We start from the raw sequence: 18,670 nt of genomic DNA, 5'->3' as shown, positions 1-18,670 counted from the left end.
ATCGCCCACCTCAGCCTCATCCCTGAGCTTGTCACCAACGACCACGAGAAGGTGGAGCTCACCGCTCTCAGGTATCACCTGGGCGGGGCGGGCGCGTGCTGAACAGGTGAGGCGGGGCCACCCTCTCTGTGCGGGCCCTGCCAGGCTGGGCGGCCCTGGGCCTTGCAGCTACAGCTCGTACACCTGTAACGGTGAACCTAACAAAGCAGCTTCGAACATATCACGTCACAGTCCCTGTGGTTAACAGTCTGTCCGCTTAGCTCGGTTTTCTTCACGGTCTCGAGGCTTCAATCACGGCGTCGGCTAGGGCTGGTGTCTCATCTAAGGCCTGGGGTCTCTCTGCCCTACTCACGCAGTTGGTGGCAGAATTCATTTTCTTGCGGCTGTAGAGCTCATGGTGGCTCGCTGACTCTTCTGAGACCCGCAGGAGAGTCAGATCTGAGGGTCAGCTTAAGTTCTTTTCTAGAATCGCCTGATTAGCTCAGGCCCACCCAGGATCGCCTGCCTTAATTACATCTGCAAATCCTGTGCGACAGAATGCTGCGTAAACACGGGAGTGACGTCCCATCATGCCCATAAGTCCCATCCCCAGGACCAGGCTAGGACCGGAACCGTTATAGAACCCTGCCTGCCACAGGTGGATACAGTTGGTACCCGGCTTATCCATCTGCTTGCTTGAGGTACTAGAGGAGGTTATGCTGAATTCGGTGACCCTCGGAGCATTTATGGAGTGCTTGCTGTATGCCAGGCACAGTTCTACGCCCTTCATGTGACTTACCTTCTTTGACCCTCATGAGAAGCCCAGGTTGTCATGTGCCCAAGGCTGGAGCGAGGTGCCTCTGGGACATATGCAGTAGGAGAAAGGTACAGGAGATGGCAGCTCCAGGCAGAAGGGACAGCACATGCGGGGGTGGCCGCTGAGGCTGGAGCTTAGGGGAGGGCCCAGGCTGGCCGGCAGTCCGTGCCATTAGTGAGTGTCCCTCTGGTCAGGGCAGGGCCTTCGTCGAGGGTCCCGCCCGTCTCTACCTCAGCATGTCTGGTCCCCATCGTTTTCCTCCCCACCCGCCTCTGAGTTCCCCATTATGGCCGAGAGCTGCTGCAGGCGCTAACGACAGACAGGGTTGCTCAATGCCTGGGCCCCCAAGGGCTCCAGCTGACAGGGGACAGGCTGGGCCGGGCCAAGCTCTGCAAGTGCTTTATGGCCAACCTCGTGGCATCTTCACTGTCATCTCCGGGGGACGAACTGTTCTCTTTCAGAAAGGGAAACTGAGTCCTGCTGAGATCCAGAGGCTCCCTGCACCCTGCCCTGCCCCAGCGGGGGTACCACGGATGAGCCCCTGGAGGGACATTGCTCTGTGGCCGTAGGCAGGAGCCAGCTCAGATGGTTCTAGGCCATGGGGCCCTGCCCTGCCAAAGCTCGAGACCTGGGTACCGAGAATTCCGGAATCCTGGCTTCTAAGTACTCGGGGCTTTCAGACTTGGGCTGCAGCCCTGACTGGGCCTGTTCTGCTTCTGCACCCCAGCTCCCTGTCCTGGCAGTCCCAAGTCAGAGTAGTCAATCACCAGGTAACATGCAGGCTGGGGAAACTGAGGCCAGCAGGACTTCCTTGGGGCCACCTAAGGTTTAGTGGTCGAAATCACCCATTGGCCACAAGCAGCTCTGACTGTGCGGCTGCCTTGGGGGAGGAAGTGGCCGTGTGGTTTCCTGGGCTGCCATGCTGAGGCCTTGCCTGTCCCCACCAGGTACGCCTTCACCGTGGTGGCCAACATCACCGTCTATGGCGCCGCCTGGCTCCTGCTCCACCTGCAGGCATCTTCGCACGTGGGGCCCATCCAGGATGTCAGCGACCAACTGGGGGTCCAGGACGTGCCTGTGTTTCGGGTGAGCTGGGGCTGGGGGCGGGCCGCTGCTGGCCGCGCAGGCCCTGAACGTGGGGCCTGGGCCGTGAGAGCCACCTCTGACCCCGCTCCTGCCCGGTCCCCAGAACCTCGCCCTGTTGGTGGTGGGCATCGGTGCTGTCTTCTCAATACTGTTCCACCTGGGCACCAGGGAGGGGCGCCGGCGGCAGGCGGAGGCGCAGGACGAACACACCCCACTGCTGGCCCCCGCCGCGGCCCAGCCCTTGCTGCTCTGGAGACACTGGCTTCGGGAGCCGGCCTTTTACCAGGTACCGTGTGCGGGCAGAGCGCGCTGCAGCGGATGCCGCCTCCCGCCAGGCGGGGCTGCAGGCGGGAATGGCCGGCGGAGGGGCAGACGTTGCTGACCCGTCACTGCTGTCTTCTCCCTGACCAGCAGTCGCCACCAGTGGGTCAGGTGCCAGCTGCAGCCAGGCCCCCGTGGCCCCTGCTGGCGGGAGTGCAGGGCCTGTCTGACATCTGCACCGTCCCTTTGCCCACAGGTGGGCCTGCTGTACATGAGCACGAGGCTCATTGTGAACCTGTCCCAGACGTACATGGCCATGTACCTCACCTACTCCCTCAACCTGCCCAAGGTGAGCCAGGCAGGGCAGGGTGGGGTGGTACAGCGGGCGCCGAGCCTGAGCAGCCCACCTGACGTGCCCACGCCCACTCTGCCCAACAGAAGTTCATCGCCACCATCCCGCTGGTGATGTACCTCAGTGGTTTCTTCTCCTCCTTCCTTATGAAGCCGGTCAACAAGTGGATCGGGCGGCACGTGAGTACGCGGGCTGGTGGGGACGGCAGGAGTACCACAGACGAGGTCCCTTAGACGCTCAGAAGCCAGGTGATCCCAGGCCACGGCGTCCACACCTTGTAGAGGCCTCGTGTCTGGGACCTGAGTTCTAGAATCCTGGCTTCTGAGTGTCTCGGGCCTACAGAGCTCTAGAACTTTCTGTGCCGACCAGTATGTCATCCACGGTGGCTTTTGAGTACCTGAGATGTGGCTAGCGTGACCGAGGAACTGAATACCCCATTTTGTCTGATTTTACTTAATTTGCACTTAGACATAAAGGCACCTGTCTCTAGGATGTCGGCTCCCTGGTGTGGTCAGAGCTAGGGGCTCCTTAGGGATGGTCCAGCTTGACCCGCTCACTCTCTGGGGTTGGGGGTGGCAGTGGACGGAGGCCAGAGGGCAGGCACTGGGCTCGCAAGCCGCCCAGCGAGGCAGGCCTGATGCCCGTCTCCTCTGCAGATGACCTACTTCACGGGCCTCCTGCTGATCCTGGCCTTCGCGGCCTGGGTGGCGCTGGCAGATAGGCTGGGTGTGGCTGTGTATACAGTGGCTGTGCTGCTGGGCATGGGCTGTGCCACCATCCTCGTCACCTCCCTGGCCATGACGGCTGACCTCATTGGCCCCCACACGGTAGGGCTACTGGACAGGGCCGGTGGGGGTGGGGACCGGGGCCCAGGCCACGGTGCTGACCTCTCCGCCTGTGTCCCCTCAGCACAGTGGAGCCTTCGTGTATGGTGCCATGAGCTTCTCGGATAAAGTGGCCAATGGGCTGGCAGTCATGGCCATCCAGGGTCTGCATCCCTGCTCGTGAGTGCGACTCATTCATTCATTCATTCATTCATTCATTCATTCGAGAGAGAGAGTACTGAGCATGTGCTGTGTGGCAGGCGACGCTCCAGGTCTGGGTGTTTGGTGTGGACAAGAGATCCCACCTGGTGGGTGTCGCAGGCCAGGGACATCTGGCCGTGACCTCGGGCACTTTACTTACTATTCAGCAAACCCCGGACTCCTGCTAGCGGGGGCTGAGGACATGGCCTACAGCTGTATTGGAATGTGAGTGGGCAGGGCTATGGGGAAGCCAGAATCCACATCACGCAGACCTGGGCTTCCGGACCGATGGTTCTAGACCACCACGTGCTTGCCTTGTGGAAGGCCAGGATCTGGGAACCAGAGCCAGCCTGGTCCTCTGTCCTCATGGAGCTGTGGGCAATGCCAGCCATGGTAGTCACATAAACATGGTCCAGACTAGTGGCCAGGGGCATGAAGGACACCACACACAAAGGCCCGGCTGGGGCAGCAGGTCAGGGAGGATTTCCTGGAGGCGGCAGCATTGGTCCTGAGACCTGGTGGGAATCAGTGAATTCTAGGCAAGTAGGAGGAACAGCCAGTGCAAAGGCCCTGGGGCAGGCCCGTGCCTGGCATGCTGGACAGACAGAGAGGACGTCCGTGTGCGTGGGGAGGGGACAGGGCAGGCCAGGCAGGGCCTGGTGGAGGGCTATGGGCCGAGGAGTGGGAGGGCCTGACGTGGGTGCTCAAAGGTGCCCTTGGTGACTGAAGTGAGGGCTGGCGCTTGGGGACCAGGGTGAGAAGCGTCTGCACTGGCTGCAGTATTGGGCGTGGGAGAGAAGAGGTTCAGTGCTGTGAAGGCGCTGCCTGCAGCTCAGGTGGGGCGACCTGGCCGTGTGTGGGAGGTCCAGGCTGGAGGAAGCCAAGTGTCCACTCATCTGCGCTGTCCCCCCACCCCAGCTCGGAGCTCTGCTGCAAGGCCTGCGTGGGCTTCTACCACTGGGTAATGGTGGCCGTGACGGGCGGCGTGGGCGTGGCCGCCACCCTCTGTCTGTGCAGCCTCCTCATCTGGCCCATCCGCCTGCGTAGCTGTGAGTTGTAGGCTTCCCTCCAACCCCCCAGACCCCAACCTGGCCATGCAGGGGAGGGCCGGGGCCAGGGCCAGGGCCAGGGCAGGCCCCATGCTCACCGACCCACCCATCTCTTGCAGGGGCCCCTGGAGCCCAGCCCTGACGTCCCCCCAAGGCCTCCTGCCCAGTGCAAAGGACTGCGACCACGCACATTCCACGCCCTGCTCCTCAGGTCCCCGCCCCTCCTTCCTGGCCCAGCTGTGGAGTCAGCGGGTGAGGGCAGGACCCCGGCTGGGGCGATAGCTGGCTAGGCTCTCTGGTATCCAGGGGCCCACGGGTTTAGGGGTGCCCCGGCCTAACGGACAACCGGGGGTACCATGTTGCGTGAGGCAGGGTGTGTAGGTCCTGGGGCCCGGCTGGGGTCTCCACTCAGGGACAGCGTCGTCGCCGAGCCCTTCTGGAGCGGGGGCTGGGGAGCCCAGCCCTGGCTCCCTGCTCCCAGGATGCTGCTGATGGTGAATAAAAAGCCGCCCACACGAGGACTGGCCTTAGCTGTCTGCCTGGGCCCCGGGCGGGGAGGGCAGTGGCTGCCCTGCACCTGTGCCGCTGGGGACTTGCTGGAGACTCCCTTTTTTACCTGACCACCCAGCACCCTGGGCCCCAGATGTGGACAGAAGCCCAGGAAGAGGCGTGGCGTCCCCGCAGAGGGACAATCTTTATCAGAGGGTGGGCGTGTGGACAGCGGGGGGCCGCTGGCCGATGGCCGGGCAGTAGGGTTCCAGGTCCCACTGCCGGTAGTTCTGGGTGGTGTAGCGTGGCCGCTGCTGTGCTGACAGGTCGGGCACGTAGTCGGATACCCTGCCCAGTGGCTCCACCCCGTACCGGTGCCTGTTGACCACTGTGGGGCAGGACCTGGGTTACCTCCTGGCCCCAGCTTCCTGGCCCCAGGAAGTTTCACCCCCAGTGCCCACGACCCTGGCCTCACCATATTCCTTGCCCCGGATGGGTCTGTCTTTCCACAGCATGGTCCCCCACCGTGTGCTGGGGGCCCTGTGCTGGGTGGGCACGATGGGGTCGTACCAGGCGGTCTCCCGGAGGTGCTGGGTGTAGGCTGCGGGAGAGTGGGAGGGAGGTCGTCTCTGGCCCTTGCTCTCCCTTGGGGCTGGCCCGGATCAGGGCGGGCAGGCCTGGCACTCACCCGAGGGCATGCTGCGCTCCCGGTGGCCGTAGCATCCTTGCCAGTGGGCGTAAGCCTCACGGTAGGGGCTGTCCAGGGACCTGGGGAGCGTGTACCAGGCTTCGCGGAAGTCCGAGTTGGTTAGGCCTGTGTACCATGACTGGCCGGCCGCGTCTCGTCCCATGGGCGTGTACTTCCAGCGCACTGCCTGTCTGATGGCCGGCGTCCAGCGGGGCCCCGCCAGGGATAGGTAGTCATCACTGAGGGCCAAGGGAGGGGACAGGCTGAGCCTGGGGCTGTCCCCTGCTCGTCTCTAGGATGGGCCTTTTACCCCCTTTGCCACGTCGTGGCATCGAGGGAGCGAAGGCCTGGCCTGCCCTGTGGGGCCTTCTCCATCTCAGCTGCGAGTCCCAGAGTGGGAGGCCCCCTCCTCTGTCACGTCCTCCCATGAACCTCTCAACGTTTCGGCTCTCCTCGACTCTCCCCCAGGGGACTCCAGGCAATGGGGTACAAAAGCTGTGGCCACTCCTGGGCTCCTAAAGTCCTTGTCCAGCCTCTCACGCGCAGGCCCCTTCCTCTGGGAAGCCCCCCCGGCCTGGAGGCACACCGGGAAGACATGGTCTCGGCTGAGCAAGAGGCTTGAGGAGACCATGGGGGGTCATGTCATCATCCACCCAGTCATCAGGGACCAGCTGGGGGTGAGGACGAGCTCACAGTTAAAGGACAAACTATGTAGCTACACATTTGTGCCTGTTCCGGGGCCTCTGGTGCCAGAGCCTGTCCTAGGCTGCGAGCACCAGGGTTTCCCCAAGGAGGTGGTGGCCCACTCCAGGTGGAGAGAGTGACGTGCACAGGCCCAGAGGCAGCAGAGGACGGTTTAAGGGACAGAGAGGCCGCAGTGCAGACAGGTTAGTGAAAATGGGCTGATGGCAAAAATCAAACCTCAGTAAATTCCCATTAAAACTAAACATGAGAAAAAGCGGAAAACCCCGAAGTTGGCGAAGCTGCAGGGAAACCTGCTTAAGCAGAGAGCGTGGATGGCGCTCCCCCCCAGAGGGCATCTTGGCAGCACTCCCGCCCAGAGACAGGCGAGCGTGTGCTCTTTCCCGTGAGCTCGGTCTTGGGACTCGCCTGGGGTGGAGCTGGCGCCCCAGGATGACCCCAGCAGGCCACTGACTGGACGCCTTCATCTCTGCCGCGGAGCCCAGCTCAGTCCTCGCTCGGCATCAAAACCAGAAACACGCCTCAGAAAAGGTGGGACGAGCCGGGTCGGTTCTGGACACCAGCCTCAGGGATCTGACGCAGACTGGGTTTGCCACCCAGCGGGACAGATCAAGATCGCCTGGGGTGTCCCGTGCTCTGAACATACAATGACTGTCCGCCCGCCCCAGCCGCCAGCCTGGACTGCCCCGATCATCCCTGCGGCCTTCCAGAAGTGGCCAGTGCGTGTGCCCTCCGGGACAGAAACGTGGGAGCCTGCTGCCCTTTCTAAAATTTTCTTGGAAATGGAGTGGCGTGAAGAGCACTCATGGATCAGCTTTTTTGTTTTCACTGCTGCTGAATATTCACTGTAACTGACTGGGAATCGCCTGTTAATGGGTGCTCTACTGGGTTGGGTGTCCCCCCAAATTCACATCCACCGGGAACCTCAGAACGTGACCTGATGTGAACAGGGTCTTAGCGGGCAGCTGCTGAGGCCACAGTGGGTTAGGGTGGGCCCCAGTGTCCCTGTAGGGAGAGGGGACTCTGGACACACACGAGAGGTCACGGGGAGACTGAAGCAGAGATGGGGTAGTGCGTCGACAAGACCAGGGACCCCAAGGTCTGCCAGTGGGTCGTCGGAACCGGGGAGAACACGGAGCAGGTTCTCCCTCACGGCCTTGGGAGGAATTAGCCTTGATCCTGGATCAGCTTCTGGCCTCCAGAACTGGGAAAGAATAAACTTCTGGTGTTTGAGCTGCCTGGCCTGTGGTGCTGTGTCACAGCCGTCCCAGGACACTCCTGGACCCCTAGTTAGTTCCTCAGCGTGCCGTGTGGGTGTGCATGCCATGCACAGCAGCAAGCACCGGTGACACCCCGCTCCTCCCTCACCCCCGCCGGTCTCCAAGCCTGCCTTGCTCTGACCGCCGGCGAGAGGCGATGCCAGCAGCAGCCAGGACCAGGCAGCGCCCCTTTCGGGAAGAATCAGTGACAATGGGAGAAGCCACACCAAACCCTGTCACACCCCAGACCCAGAGGCCGAGTCTGGGGGCAGGACAGGCACTCACTCACCTATAGAGAGATGCCGGGAAGTCCACCTCGAGGGTCCCCTGGGGGACGCAGGACCGGGCAGCCTCCCGCCTCAGGGTCTGCATGTCTGCCTCTGGGCTCCCGGCTGCTCTTGCCTAGGAGGGCTGTGGGGCCATTGTTGACAGCGACAAAGGCCACCTCTTGGTGTCCTGGCAACGGTGCTGGGGGCCCTGGCCCCTGTCCAGACCACGCCCTCCTGCCCCAGCAGGAGCGGGTGAAGGAAGGAGCTGGGGCTGGGCCTGTGCGGTTCGGGACTCAGCGCTCCCACTGCTCCTCAGCCCCCTCCCCACATCACCGCATGGGTCCCCGAATCACACGGAGCTTCTGAATTTTACTCCCGCATCCTCGGCCTCGCCTTTCCAGGTGCTCAGGCCGGGACTGTCCCCCCCGGCCCCCGTTCCTTGCTTCTTCCCCCGGCCTTCTTCCGTTTTTCTTTTTTTTTCAAACCCCTTCAGAGCAAAACCCTCCACACATGTTCACAGCCGCGTGATTCACAATAACCAAAGCGGAAACAACCCAAATGGCCGTTGACTGAATGAACACAGCGAGGCCCACCCGCACGCTGGAACGTCACTCGGCCGTGAAAGGGCACGATGTGCTGACGCCACGTGGACAGACGTCAAACACGACGCTCAGTGAGACGCCAGACACGGTGTGTGATTCCATTTATGTGACATGTCCAGAACAGGCACATACAGAGACAGGGAGGGGGTTCATGGTTGTCGGGGGCTGGGGAGGGCAGCTAACGGAGATGGGTTTTTTTTTTTCGGGGTGGAGTGTTCTAGAATTAAACATATGTGCACAACACTGTGAAGGCATCAAATGCCACTGAACTGTGCATTTCAAGGGCGTAAACTGTAAGTTATGTATATTTCACCACAAATTTAAAGTGACAGTCCGGGACTTGCCCCTGTCGCCACCTCCATGTGGTCCTGGCCAGTCATGCCATCACCCATCCAGTAGAGCCTCCTTGGGGGCCTCTCCGCATCCCTGCACCGCACCGTCAGTCACGTCTCCACACATCCCTTCCCAGCTCGGCACACACCGGGGCGCCCGCCTTGGCCCACAAGGCCCTGTACGACCTGCCTGTCCCCTTCCTCTCTCCCTCTCGCTCCCTCCACTCCAGCCACCAGGGCCTCCCAGCTGTTCCAGCACGCCAGGCACAGTCCCGCTCCAGGGCCTGGGCATGGGCTGTGCCCTCTGCCTGGAAAGTCATCTGCCCAGGTGTCTCCTGCTCTTCTTCGGGCCCCTGCCCAAATGTCAGGTTTGCAGTGAGCCCCAGATTCAAAGCTTTCCTTTCCCAAAGCCACCGACCCCTGTGACATAGCACACACGTTCCTCTCACCACGACAAACTCCACGAACACAGGGCTTGGGATCTGGTGTTTTGTTGCCCCCAGTGCCCAGGACGGGGACCTTGCCCTGGGGGAAGGGCCTGCTGGGTGCTCCATCAGTCACGGTCTCCTGGCCTCTCCCTCACCCACTGTTTCCCTGTTCCCATGAAATCAACACTTGATCAGCAGACACCCCAGACAGACCTGCCCACCCCGCCCAGCCTCAGCCTTGCCCAAATGCGAATGCTGGGTGGGCGATGGCCCGCTGCCGCCCCTGGCCCCGTCAGGTGGAGGTGGCAGCGCACCTGCCCTGCCTGAGAACTCGCACAGCCCCATCGGCCCTCCCCCTGCACCCCCCCCCCACTGCACACGGAGGCCTCCACCTCCCAGCTGTGCCCCAGACTGGCGCGATGCACATCCTCCTCACCCTGCCAGACCATGAATCCAGGGACACTGGGGTCCCTCAAAGACGGCTGCCCACCTCCGGTTTGTGACGTTCAGCTGGGTCGAGGCCTCGAGTGTGACTCCAGCTGTCAGCCACCCTAGCCGGGGACCAAAGACACAGATGGCCGGCCAGCCCCAGCCGTGCACGGCGCACAACTGCTTTAACGACAGCACCGCGTGACGCGAGAACGAGGCTCGCTCTGCACCGGGCGCCTCCCTGCCAGACGCGCAGGTGAGGGGCGTGCATCTCGCGCCCGTTGTCCCAACCCCTAAGCTCGGGTCCCACCTGGGCAGAGCTAGCTCCCGGGCTCTTTGGCACCGGTACAGGATAAAGGTATGGTAGAAACGGACCATTTCTTATTAAAAAAAAAAAACCTAAACAATCTAAGCGATCTAAGGAACAGACGTCTATGTACACTGACCAAGGCTGTCCCCTGCGACAGGCAGATGCTGGGATGGGCCGTGGGGCAGGGCCTACATCCTAGCAGGTTCCGGCTGACTGCCCCTCCTACGTGAGGGCTTCAGAAACTGTGTCGCGTCTCTCCCAGGCGCGGTGGGCAGGCCGTGCCCTTCCCCAGCTGGCCTGAAACATTTCTAGGACCCCTCTACAAAAACACAAAACAAACTCAAAGAAAAGTCACAAATACATATATACACATGCATACATGTGGCCGACTGCGGGGAGGACACTGGAGTGGGGCCTCCGAGCAGAGCCGGGGTGACCCCCGCCCTGGCCAGGCCTGCTCTGCCCAATCTGCACCCGGGACCACCTGCCCCCCTCCGATTTCTCCAAGTCCTGAGATGAGGCCGGAGGGGGTGATGCCCAGATGCAGCTCAGGGCCAGGGCAGAGGACAGGGTGGGGCCGGGTCGGAGTCAGCCCGAGAAGCCGCCAGGGCGACCACTGGGCGCGCTCCCCTCGCTCTCCCTCCTGGCTTCCCGTGGCCATCGGCGCAGATGGACGGGACAAAAAAATGGCCCGGTGCAGAAGGGGCTGAGGAGGGTGAGGCGCTGTTCTTAGGCCTACGCGCCCGGCAAGCTGCAAAACTGTAGTCCTGCCCGGGGTCGGGGCTTGGCTGTGACACTGTCGGTGACAAGGATGGTGTGGGCTCAGGGCGAGTACGTGACAGCGAGCAGACCCAACTTCAGTCTTCCTTGCACAGTCCATCTCGAGATGACCTCTGGCGTACAGCCTGCCTGGGCCTGCTCCTGACACCTAGCCACCAGAAACGTCACCAGATGGCCGCCGGTTCAGGGACAGCAGAGGCAACTGAAAAGAGACCTGTCAGGCAGGAGTGTCCCTTCGATCCGTGGGCTGACCTGAACCGTCCTCCTGCTGGGACCTCCCCTGGCCGACTGGCCTGGCGTCCGGCTGTTTGTCTTGTGACGGGCGGTGGCAGCAGCGGCGAGCGTGCTTCCGGAAGAGCATGCAGCCCCACGGGGCGGTGACGAGCACAAAGGGAAGCGGGCAGGGGTCCAGGGAGGCGTCCATCCCGCTCGGAGCGCTGACCGTCCGAGCCGTGGCGCGGTGCGGAGGGAGCCGGAGCCCCGAGCCGCTGGCCCGACCACGTCCCCGCCCCAAACACCGGACAGGGTTCGCAATCAGGTTTTAATGAGAATCCTCAGGGCCCCTCCAGGCCCGGCTCCCCGCCCACCCCGGCTCCTCCTCTGGGGACGTGTGGGGGGAGGGAGGGTCCGTGCGCTGAGGACGGTGGCCTCTGCCCGGGCGGCGTGGCCCGAGGTTTACCGGATCCTGGTGAAGAGGTTGAGGACAGACACGGACTCCTGCGGGGCACACAGGAGGGGCCGCTGAGCCGCGGTGCAGGGAACCAAGGCTTCGGGCTGGAGGGGCCTCAGCGGGCACCGTGTGTCCCCAGCGCCCCGACACACACGGGGGCGCAGTGCCCAGGGCGCCCTGGCTGGGATGCCAGAGATGCAGCAGCAGAGGGGGCATGTGGGGATCCCCGGGGGAAGTTACAGCAGAGTATGGTGAGGAGGCTGCTGGGGTGGTACTGGGCGACACCCCCGAGACGAGCTGAGCGAACACGCATGGGGTACACCTGGTGCTGACACCCGCCCCCTTACCTTTGTTGAACGGGTTTTGCTAAAGACATTCCAGAACCTCAGGGTTTCGTCTCCAGCACCGGTGACGATAGCCTCTCCATCAGGGGACATGGCCTGCGGGAGAGAGGTCCCCATCGTACTTGGGCCCTGCAGCTGGCCATGTGCGCTGAGCTGATGATGGGGGGCGGGGAGAGGGTCCCCACCAAAGCTGAATGCTGAGGACGCCCCGCCCCCACCCCAGGGGATTCCTCTAGTCTCCGCCCTCCGGCAGAGTACACATCTATTTACACACAAAACAGTTTCTGGAAAGAGACAAAATGCTGGAAGAGGAAGTGTGTTTGGGGTGGGGCCCCAGAAAGGTGCAAGGGGGTCTCTGGTGAGCCAGCCTCAGATTCTGGGAGGTAGGTCGGGGATAAGTTGCGGCTGCTTCATGTGTGTTTTGGTAAAGACACATGCGTGGACATCCTCGCAGGCCTGGGGACTTCGGGAAAGCAGACTCCCAGTGACGACACAACCAGAGTCTGAAAGCAGAACCTGTCTGCCCGGCAGACCGGGAGCTGGCCAGGATGACCCCCCCAGGCTCAGGCGAGGGGGGCCGTGGCCAGATCTGCACCCCACCTTCCCAGGAGCGCAGACTCACCAGGTACAGGACCCGGTACGAGTGCCCGGTCAGCTTGGCCACCTGGGTCAGCGACGGGTACTTCCAGACCAGGATCTGGTTCTGCGAGTAGCCGTGTGTGCTCACCTGGGGGTGCACAGGGGCTGTCGGAATTGGGGGCCTCCTCGCACAGCCCCCGATTCAGATGCAAGCTGTTGACTCCCCCAGACACCCCGCCAAGAAGCAAGGAGAGCCAGGCCTGCTCTGCGTCCCAGAACTAGCCGCTCCTGCCCCTGCGCTCTGGTTGATGACTCGTGAGTGACAGGGAACCACGCTGCACCCAGAGCTCTGCCAGCCTCTCCTGGTGGTCAGCGGGTACTCCCAGACCGAGATCTGGTTCTGTGACCTGGGTGGCAGGGGCCTGGCTTCACCCCAGGACACTGGAAGAGGTTTTCCGGGGGCCCAGGGCTCCTGCTCCCACGTACCCCAGGGCCCTGCCCTGCACTCACCAGCTCATTGGCGTGCTTGGACCAGGCCAGGTTGCACACCTGGGAGCCCGTGTCGATGCATTGCAGCGGCTGCCCTGTGAGCGTGTTCCAGAAGCGGATGCAGCGATCGGCTGTGCCGCCGCCAGACGCCAGCAGCCCGTGCTGGTGCGGGGACCAGGCGATGGCCTTCACAGCCGCCAGGTGCTCCGTGTACTGCTGCACGGGGCTCAGGCTCGAGTGGTTCCAGACCAGCAGCTGGAGGTGCGGGGGACAGTGGCTGTGAGGCTCTGGACAGCTATGGTCCCCGCAGGGAATGATGAATGGCCTCACCCCAGCCTGCCATAGTCCTCCCTTGGGGCGTACCCTCGTCCCCCCGCTCTCTGGACGGGGCTGGTTGGGTAGGTGGGGCAATCCGAGGCCTACCTTGTTGTCATTGCCCCCGGAGGCGAGGAGCTGGTGGTCCGTGGACCACTTGAGCCCACACACTTCCTGCCGGTGGCCCTGCAGCCGCCGCTCAGACTGCAGGGGTGGGGTGCGGCTGTCCCTCTGCAGGATCATGCGGTCCCGGCTCCCGGATGACAGCTGCTCCGCGTTCCAGGCCAGTGCCCCTGGAGGCCGGGCAGAGGGCAGGGTGAGGCTGACGCCTGGCCCCTGGGGGCCAGGGGGTGCTGGGGACCACGCTCGCCCGCTGGGACCCTGGGCTCCCACCAACGCGCGCCGTGTGGCCTTCCAGCATAGACAGCTTCTTCCCCGCAGCCGCGTCCCAGATCTGCACGAAGCCCTTGTGTGTGCCGACGGCCACCAAGTTCCCCTAGGAGTGGGGACAAAGGTGAGAGCAGGCATCAGACCCCGGGGTGCAGACCAGGCTTCCTTCGACTCTCCCTCCCCCTCCTCACTGCAAGGCCTTAGGAACCCCACTTTGAGAATTTTTATGAGTTCATTTGAGCCAAAAGAGCTTGCCAGAGAACCAAGATATGAAATGCCCTTGGGGACATTTCTTTAAAAAGCCTTTAACGCATGTCTCTTTGAATCAAGGTGACAGCCCCCCTTGGAACTTTCCGAGGAGATGGTCACACGGTGTGCATGGGTTTGTCAAAACCCAGCCAACACACACTTAGACCCACGTCCTTCGATGTATGGTGCCGGCTGCTTGAGCCCGGGCTACCCATGGGCTGGGGTGCGGGGTGGGGCTCTGGGGGGGCTGCAGGTAGCCCTGTCACTAGTCACCTCTACCAGGTTGGGGAAAGACTGGGGACAGACCCCGTCCCAGGGCTTGGACAAGGCCACCAGGTGGGGTTCCACTCTTCTGCTTCTCCCGGGCCCACGCACTGCGGAGGCCCCTGCAGTGAGGCCCACTGAGACCCCCCTGCCGGCCCCGCCCAACCAGGGAATGGGCCCGTGTACTGACCCGCTCAGACCAGCCCACGGAGGTCACTGAGTCCCCTTCCACCGAGAGGTCGCAGAGTCGGGTCACCTGGGGGAAGGAGGGAATGAGCGGTGTTGAGGTGACTTGCTGCTTGCTGGTCCTTCAAAGCCCGACCGTCAATTCGTCCATTCATCTGTTCATTCATTCATTCAGTCACACCTCAGGCCTACGGGGACTGGCGTCAGTGCTGGGACCCGGGATAAGGAAGCTGGGGTGCCCAGGAGGCTGCAGGCTGCAAGGGGACACATGTCAACACAGGGATGAGTGCCTGCGAGCCTGGGGAGGGGTGCTCCGATAACGAGGGCACCGCGCAGAGGGGGTGCTGACAGTGGGCACCAGTCCTCTCTGCGGCCTTCGCTCACCTTGAGCCCGCTTGCGTTCGGTTTTCTCTCTGAAAACCTCCTACCCTGAGGGACGGCGCCTGAGCCCACGGTGGGCCTGGCAGATGCTCAGTTACTGCTGGCGGGTGTGGGGGGGGGCAGGCCTCGGGCTCAGCCGGGCCCTAATTACCATGTCCCCTCCTGGGCAGATGCAGACAAAGCTCACACTCAGGCCGGGACCGAGGACTGTGTCGTCATGGAAGCCTGCCCACAGCGGGTGGGGCATCGGAGCCTCCACTCACACCTGGTGACTGGCCCCGGGTCCCAGTCTGCACACTGAGGGCAGGCCCCGGGGTGAGGGGGTGGCCCGGTGCTGCCCTGGCTCTGGAGCACCTGGCTGCACTCCCGCCACACGGGCTCGGCTGGGCTCAGCTACCGGAAGTGGCCGCCCCACAGCCCCGTGGCACACACGCGTGTGCGCATGCACAGGCACTGGGGCGCCCACCTGGCTGGTGCAGGCGCTCCACAGGTACACGCAGGTGCCCAGCCCCACGCTGAGCACGTTGAGCGATGACCAGTCCACCAGGTTCAGGTAGAAGTCGTCCTGCAGCTCGGGCGCGTCGAGGACCTTGAAGGGGATCTTGGAGATCTTGCGGGTGGGTTTCCGTGGCGACCGCAGCAACTTCTGACTGTAGGGAGAGCCCCAGACAGTGATTCTGTGTCAACCGGTCGCATGGTCACAGTGACTCCTGGCTGACTCTATCCCTGGTTCGTGTGAGCTGCTGGCATCTCTGCACCCGCTCAGCCTGCCCCTCTGCCCACGTGAGCCCAAAACTGTCGGTGACCCCATGGACACAAGGCCTTTGCCCCTGGGTGTTTGGCCACCCCAGGCCTCAACTGCCACTCCAGCACCTCCTCCAGAGAGCCCTCCCTGACTCCCCCTCCCCCAGTTTGAGGCCAACGTCTCTAGGACAAGTGTCCCCAGTGAGGGGGTCCCTCTCTGTGCAGTGTACAGGACCACCTACCTGTAGCCCCCATGCCCCGCCCAGCTGCCCATCCCGCCTTGCAGGCCCAGACTCACCTTTTGTTGCTGACAGGGGACAAGGAGTAGGGAGACACGTCGTTGCCGTCGTCCGGGCTCGAGCGCTTGGTGCTGAGGGAATACTGGGGTGGGGGGTGCACACCTGCTGAGTGGGTCCCGGCGCACAGCTCGGCTGTCCTGAGCGCTGGGCGGCTGGGTGGCAAAGTGGGGCCCAACCCAGAAGGGGGATCTGACTGGGGGCACCCCGGGCTCCAGAACTCAGGAGCAGCAAACCGGGCAGCCTCTTGGCATCTTCCCAGCAGCGACGGCCAGTGTGCTCCTGCCCGGCCACGTCCACCAGCCCTTCAGCTATCGTGAGGGACCCAGGCCAGACTCTGACAATGTCAGGGGCCCCATGAGCTGGGACATTCTCCGTGGGAGAGTCTGCTGAGGCTGCCGCTCCTTTCCCCAGCTGCCGCCCCTTCCCCCAGCATTTGGCTGCCTGTCAGTCACAGACACCTGCCCTGTGGTCAGCTTTGTCTCAGCAAGTGTCCAAGAGAGCAACAGGCTAGCCCCACAGGCAACAGCAGACAGTGGGGGCATGGCCGGCAGGCTCACCGTGAAGAGGCCCTTCTTCTCCGGGGTGGACGGCTGCAGCCTGCGGTCCTCTGTCTGCGGGTCCTGCACCTTCTCGATGCCGGCCCCCAGCAGCTCGTTCTTGAGCAGGGCCGAGTAAGCCAGGCCGTCTGCGGGCACCAAGCATGGGAGAGGCTGGGGCGGGCCCGGACGAGGCACAGGGTGGGGGTGAAAGGAGGGGTCTGGGGCTCTGACTCCTGACCTTTGCCATTATCTGAGGTGGCGTCCTTGGCTTTCCGGTTCTGGCTGGGAGACTTCTCGTTTTCCTGTGGGACAGAGATAAGCTGGAACGGTCCCAGGCTGCAGGGTCAGTGGTCCTTCCCTCCGACCCCCCTGCCCTCTGCCCTCCGGGGCCCTCACGTTGATCCTGTGGAAATTCACGCTCCAGTTGGCACCGGCTCTTGAGGGGATGAAGCGGTCCCCGTGCTTGCTGGGGGAGGACACGGGGGAGTTGGCAGGTGTCAGGGTCCGCCGCATCTCTGCAACCTGGAAGGATGGCAGGCTGGGGCTGGGTGCCTCAGAGCCTCCTAAAGGCATGCCAAGACCAGCCCGGCCCTCCCTGCCTGCTGCACTTGGCCGCTGGCCGTTGAATGAGGGGTTCGATCTTGGAAACCCGAGGGACGGGGGTAAGCAGCTCATGTGCCGGTGGCTCCATGAGGCAGGAAGAGCTCGAGACACTGGCACGCAGCGACCATGACAGACAGAAAGCACGGAACAAAGAACGTTTATTCCCTGGGCACCTGCTGCCACGTGGCCACCACCTCCCACCGACCAGGCTGTCCTCCCACAGAGCCGCGACCCAACTGCCTGCACCAGGCGTGAAGGCGGGTACCGACCCCACTCGACTACCCCAGGAACGTCCTTAATGTTTAAGGGGCCTCCTGTGGGCTGAACCGTGTCCCCAAAGAGCGTATGCTGTAGTCACATGGGAGTAGAGTGGGCCCTCAACAATGGCCTTATTGGAGAGAGAAAAGCTGACAAAGAGAACGTGATGTGAAAACCAGGCAGAGACTGAGGACGAGTCGAAAGGTCAAGGACTGCTGTACCGCAGAAGCTGCGGGAGGCAGGAAGGACCTACCCGGTGCAGCTCAGCCCTGCCCGCCCACCCCACATGCTCCCGTGTCCCGGCACCGACCCCTCCCACAGTGGTCTGGCCGCCCCCAAGCCAGCTTCCTGCATAGGTTGTGGGGTTGGGTACTGGGTCTTTTGCCACCCCGTCTGGAAATGGGAAGGCGGCTCACATTCCCTTGTCCCCCGTTGGTCCCGACTACAGCCCCCCCGGGAAGGACTGGCGCCCCTGCAGACCAAAAGGCAAAGGCCCCAGGCCCTGTGATAATAAGGGACCTCCAGTAGCAGGAGAGGAGGTGCACAGAAGGGCAGTGAGTCACAGCTGAAATGTGGCCGTCACATGGCCATGGGGAGGGCCTGGGGGAGGCCTGCGGGAGGAAGTCACCTGCCCAGCACATCTGTTCACTAATGGCTGAAGCCCAGGGGTGACCACACCCCTACCCTTTCTCCCCCACCAGCTCCCCTGGGGCCAGAGCAGGCGGGGCCGGCACTCACACTCGGCAATGTGTTCTCATTTTGGATGACAATCTGCCGGAGGAGGCGCCGCTCGTAGTCCTGGTCCATGGCGAGGCAGGGCAGGCACGGCCTGCCGGCCAAGGTCAGCCGCCAAGTTCAGCCAGCCAAGGTCAGCCTGGGGCAGGAAGGGCAGGAGAGGTCAGCACCAGTGGGCACCCCCCACCACCACCTGGTGACCACAAGGCAGACCTTGGGAATAACTGAGTCCTCCCACCATGTGGTGGGGCCCTCTCTCCCAAAAGCCCAGGGTACAGCTTCGCTGCACCCCACAGGTCCTAGAAGGCAGAGACAAGCCAGGGACAGATGGAGCTCCTCTCCATTTCCTCTGCAGGGACCTTCCTCCAGGCCCCCTTGCCTTTGTCAGGGGATGGCCCCACCCACTCCCCCAACCCAGGCCCCCCATCTCATCAACTTATTGCTTCAGACCCTCTGAGGCCAGGAACCGTCCGAGGGGCCACGACCCTTTTCATTGGCCCTGAGAGGGAGGAAGGGGGCTGGGCAAGGGTTGGGGTGGTCCCAGAGAGGATTCCCCACTAGGATTCCCCATGTGGCCTGATGCACAAAACAGGTGGTGAGGATCAGTAAGCTCCAGAGGAGTGTGCCACGCCTGGCTGGGCACTGGGCCCTGTGCCAGCACGTGGGCTCCAGAGCCAGGCCGACGAGGTCGTAGCCCAGGGACATCGGCCTCCAGCTCCCACCCAATCTGGGGAGGCCTCTCTGAGGAAGAGGAGTGAGAGCATGCCA

The 18,670-nt window shown here is 63.0% G+C and overlaps 3 protein-coding genes across 3 annotated transcripts; 1 reads left to right on the top strand and 2 right to left on the bottom strand.

Moving 5' to 3' along the window:
* Positions 1 to 6: 6 nt before the first annotated feature.
* MFSD12 (major facilitator superfamily domain containing 12) lies at positions 7 to 7,681 on the top strand. The gene is made up of 9 exons (XM_011372706.2): positions 7 to 71; positions 1,744 to 1,882; positions 1,986 to 2,168; positions 2,400 to 2,492; positions 2,582 to 2,674; positions 3,152 to 3,322; positions 3,405 to 3,499; positions 4,439 to 4,569; positions 4,689 to 7,681. The coding sequence occupies exons 4-9, from the start codon at positions 2,415 to 2,417 to the stop codon at positions 4,709 to 4,711; spliced, it is 591 nt and encodes a 196-aa protein (XP_011371008.2). The 5' UTR covers positions 7 to 71; positions 1,744 to 1,882; positions 1,986 to 2,168; positions 2,400 to 2,414; the 3' UTR covers positions 4,712 to 7,681.
* Positions 5,268 to 8,476, bottom strand: CUNH19orf71 (chromosome unknown C19orf71 homolog). Its single transcript, XM_011372671.2, has 4 exons — positions 7,997 to 8,476; positions 5,747 to 5,985; positions 5,534 to 5,659; positions 5,268 to 5,446 (listed from the first exon to the last, which is right to left on the bottom strand). The coding sequence occupies exons 1-4, from the start codon at positions 8,077 to 8,079 to the stop codon at positions 5,268 to 5,270; spliced, it is 627 nt and encodes a 208-aa protein (XP_011370973.1). The 5' UTR covers positions 8,080 to 8,476.
* A 1,946-nt stretch (positions 8,477 to 10,422) lies between these two features.
* FZR1 (fizzy and cell division cycle 20 related 1) lies at positions 10,423 to 18,064 on the bottom strand. Its single transcript, XM_011372670.2, has 13 exons — positions 17,906 to 18,064; positions 16,703 to 16,828; positions 16,545 to 16,608; positions 16,325 to 16,452; positions 15,767 to 15,849; positions 15,191 to 15,374; positions 14,348 to 14,413; positions 13,648 to 13,750; positions 13,363 to 13,547; positions 12,961 to 13,194; positions 12,494 to 12,598; positions 11,875 to 11,967; positions 10,423 to 11,574 (listed from the first exon to the last, which is right to left on the bottom strand). Exons 1-13 carry the CDS (start codon positions 17,972 to 17,974, stop codon positions 11,533 to 11,535), a joined length of 1,482 nt encoding a protein of 493 aa, XP_011370972.1. The 5' UTR covers positions 17,975 to 18,064; the 3' UTR covers positions 10,423 to 11,532.
* Positions 18,065 to 18,670: the final 606 nt, after the last annotated feature.

Source organism: Pteropus vampyrus, unplaced genomic scaffold (genome assembly GCF_000151845.1).
Source record: "Pteropus vampyrus isolate Shadow unplaced genomic scaffold, Pvam_2.0 Scaffold212, whole genome shotgun sequence".
NCBI lineage: Eukaryota > Metazoa > Chordata > Mammalia > Chiroptera > Pteropodidae > Pteropus > Pteropus vampyrus.
This window is presented reverse-complemented; position numbering and strand designations above follow the sequence as displayed.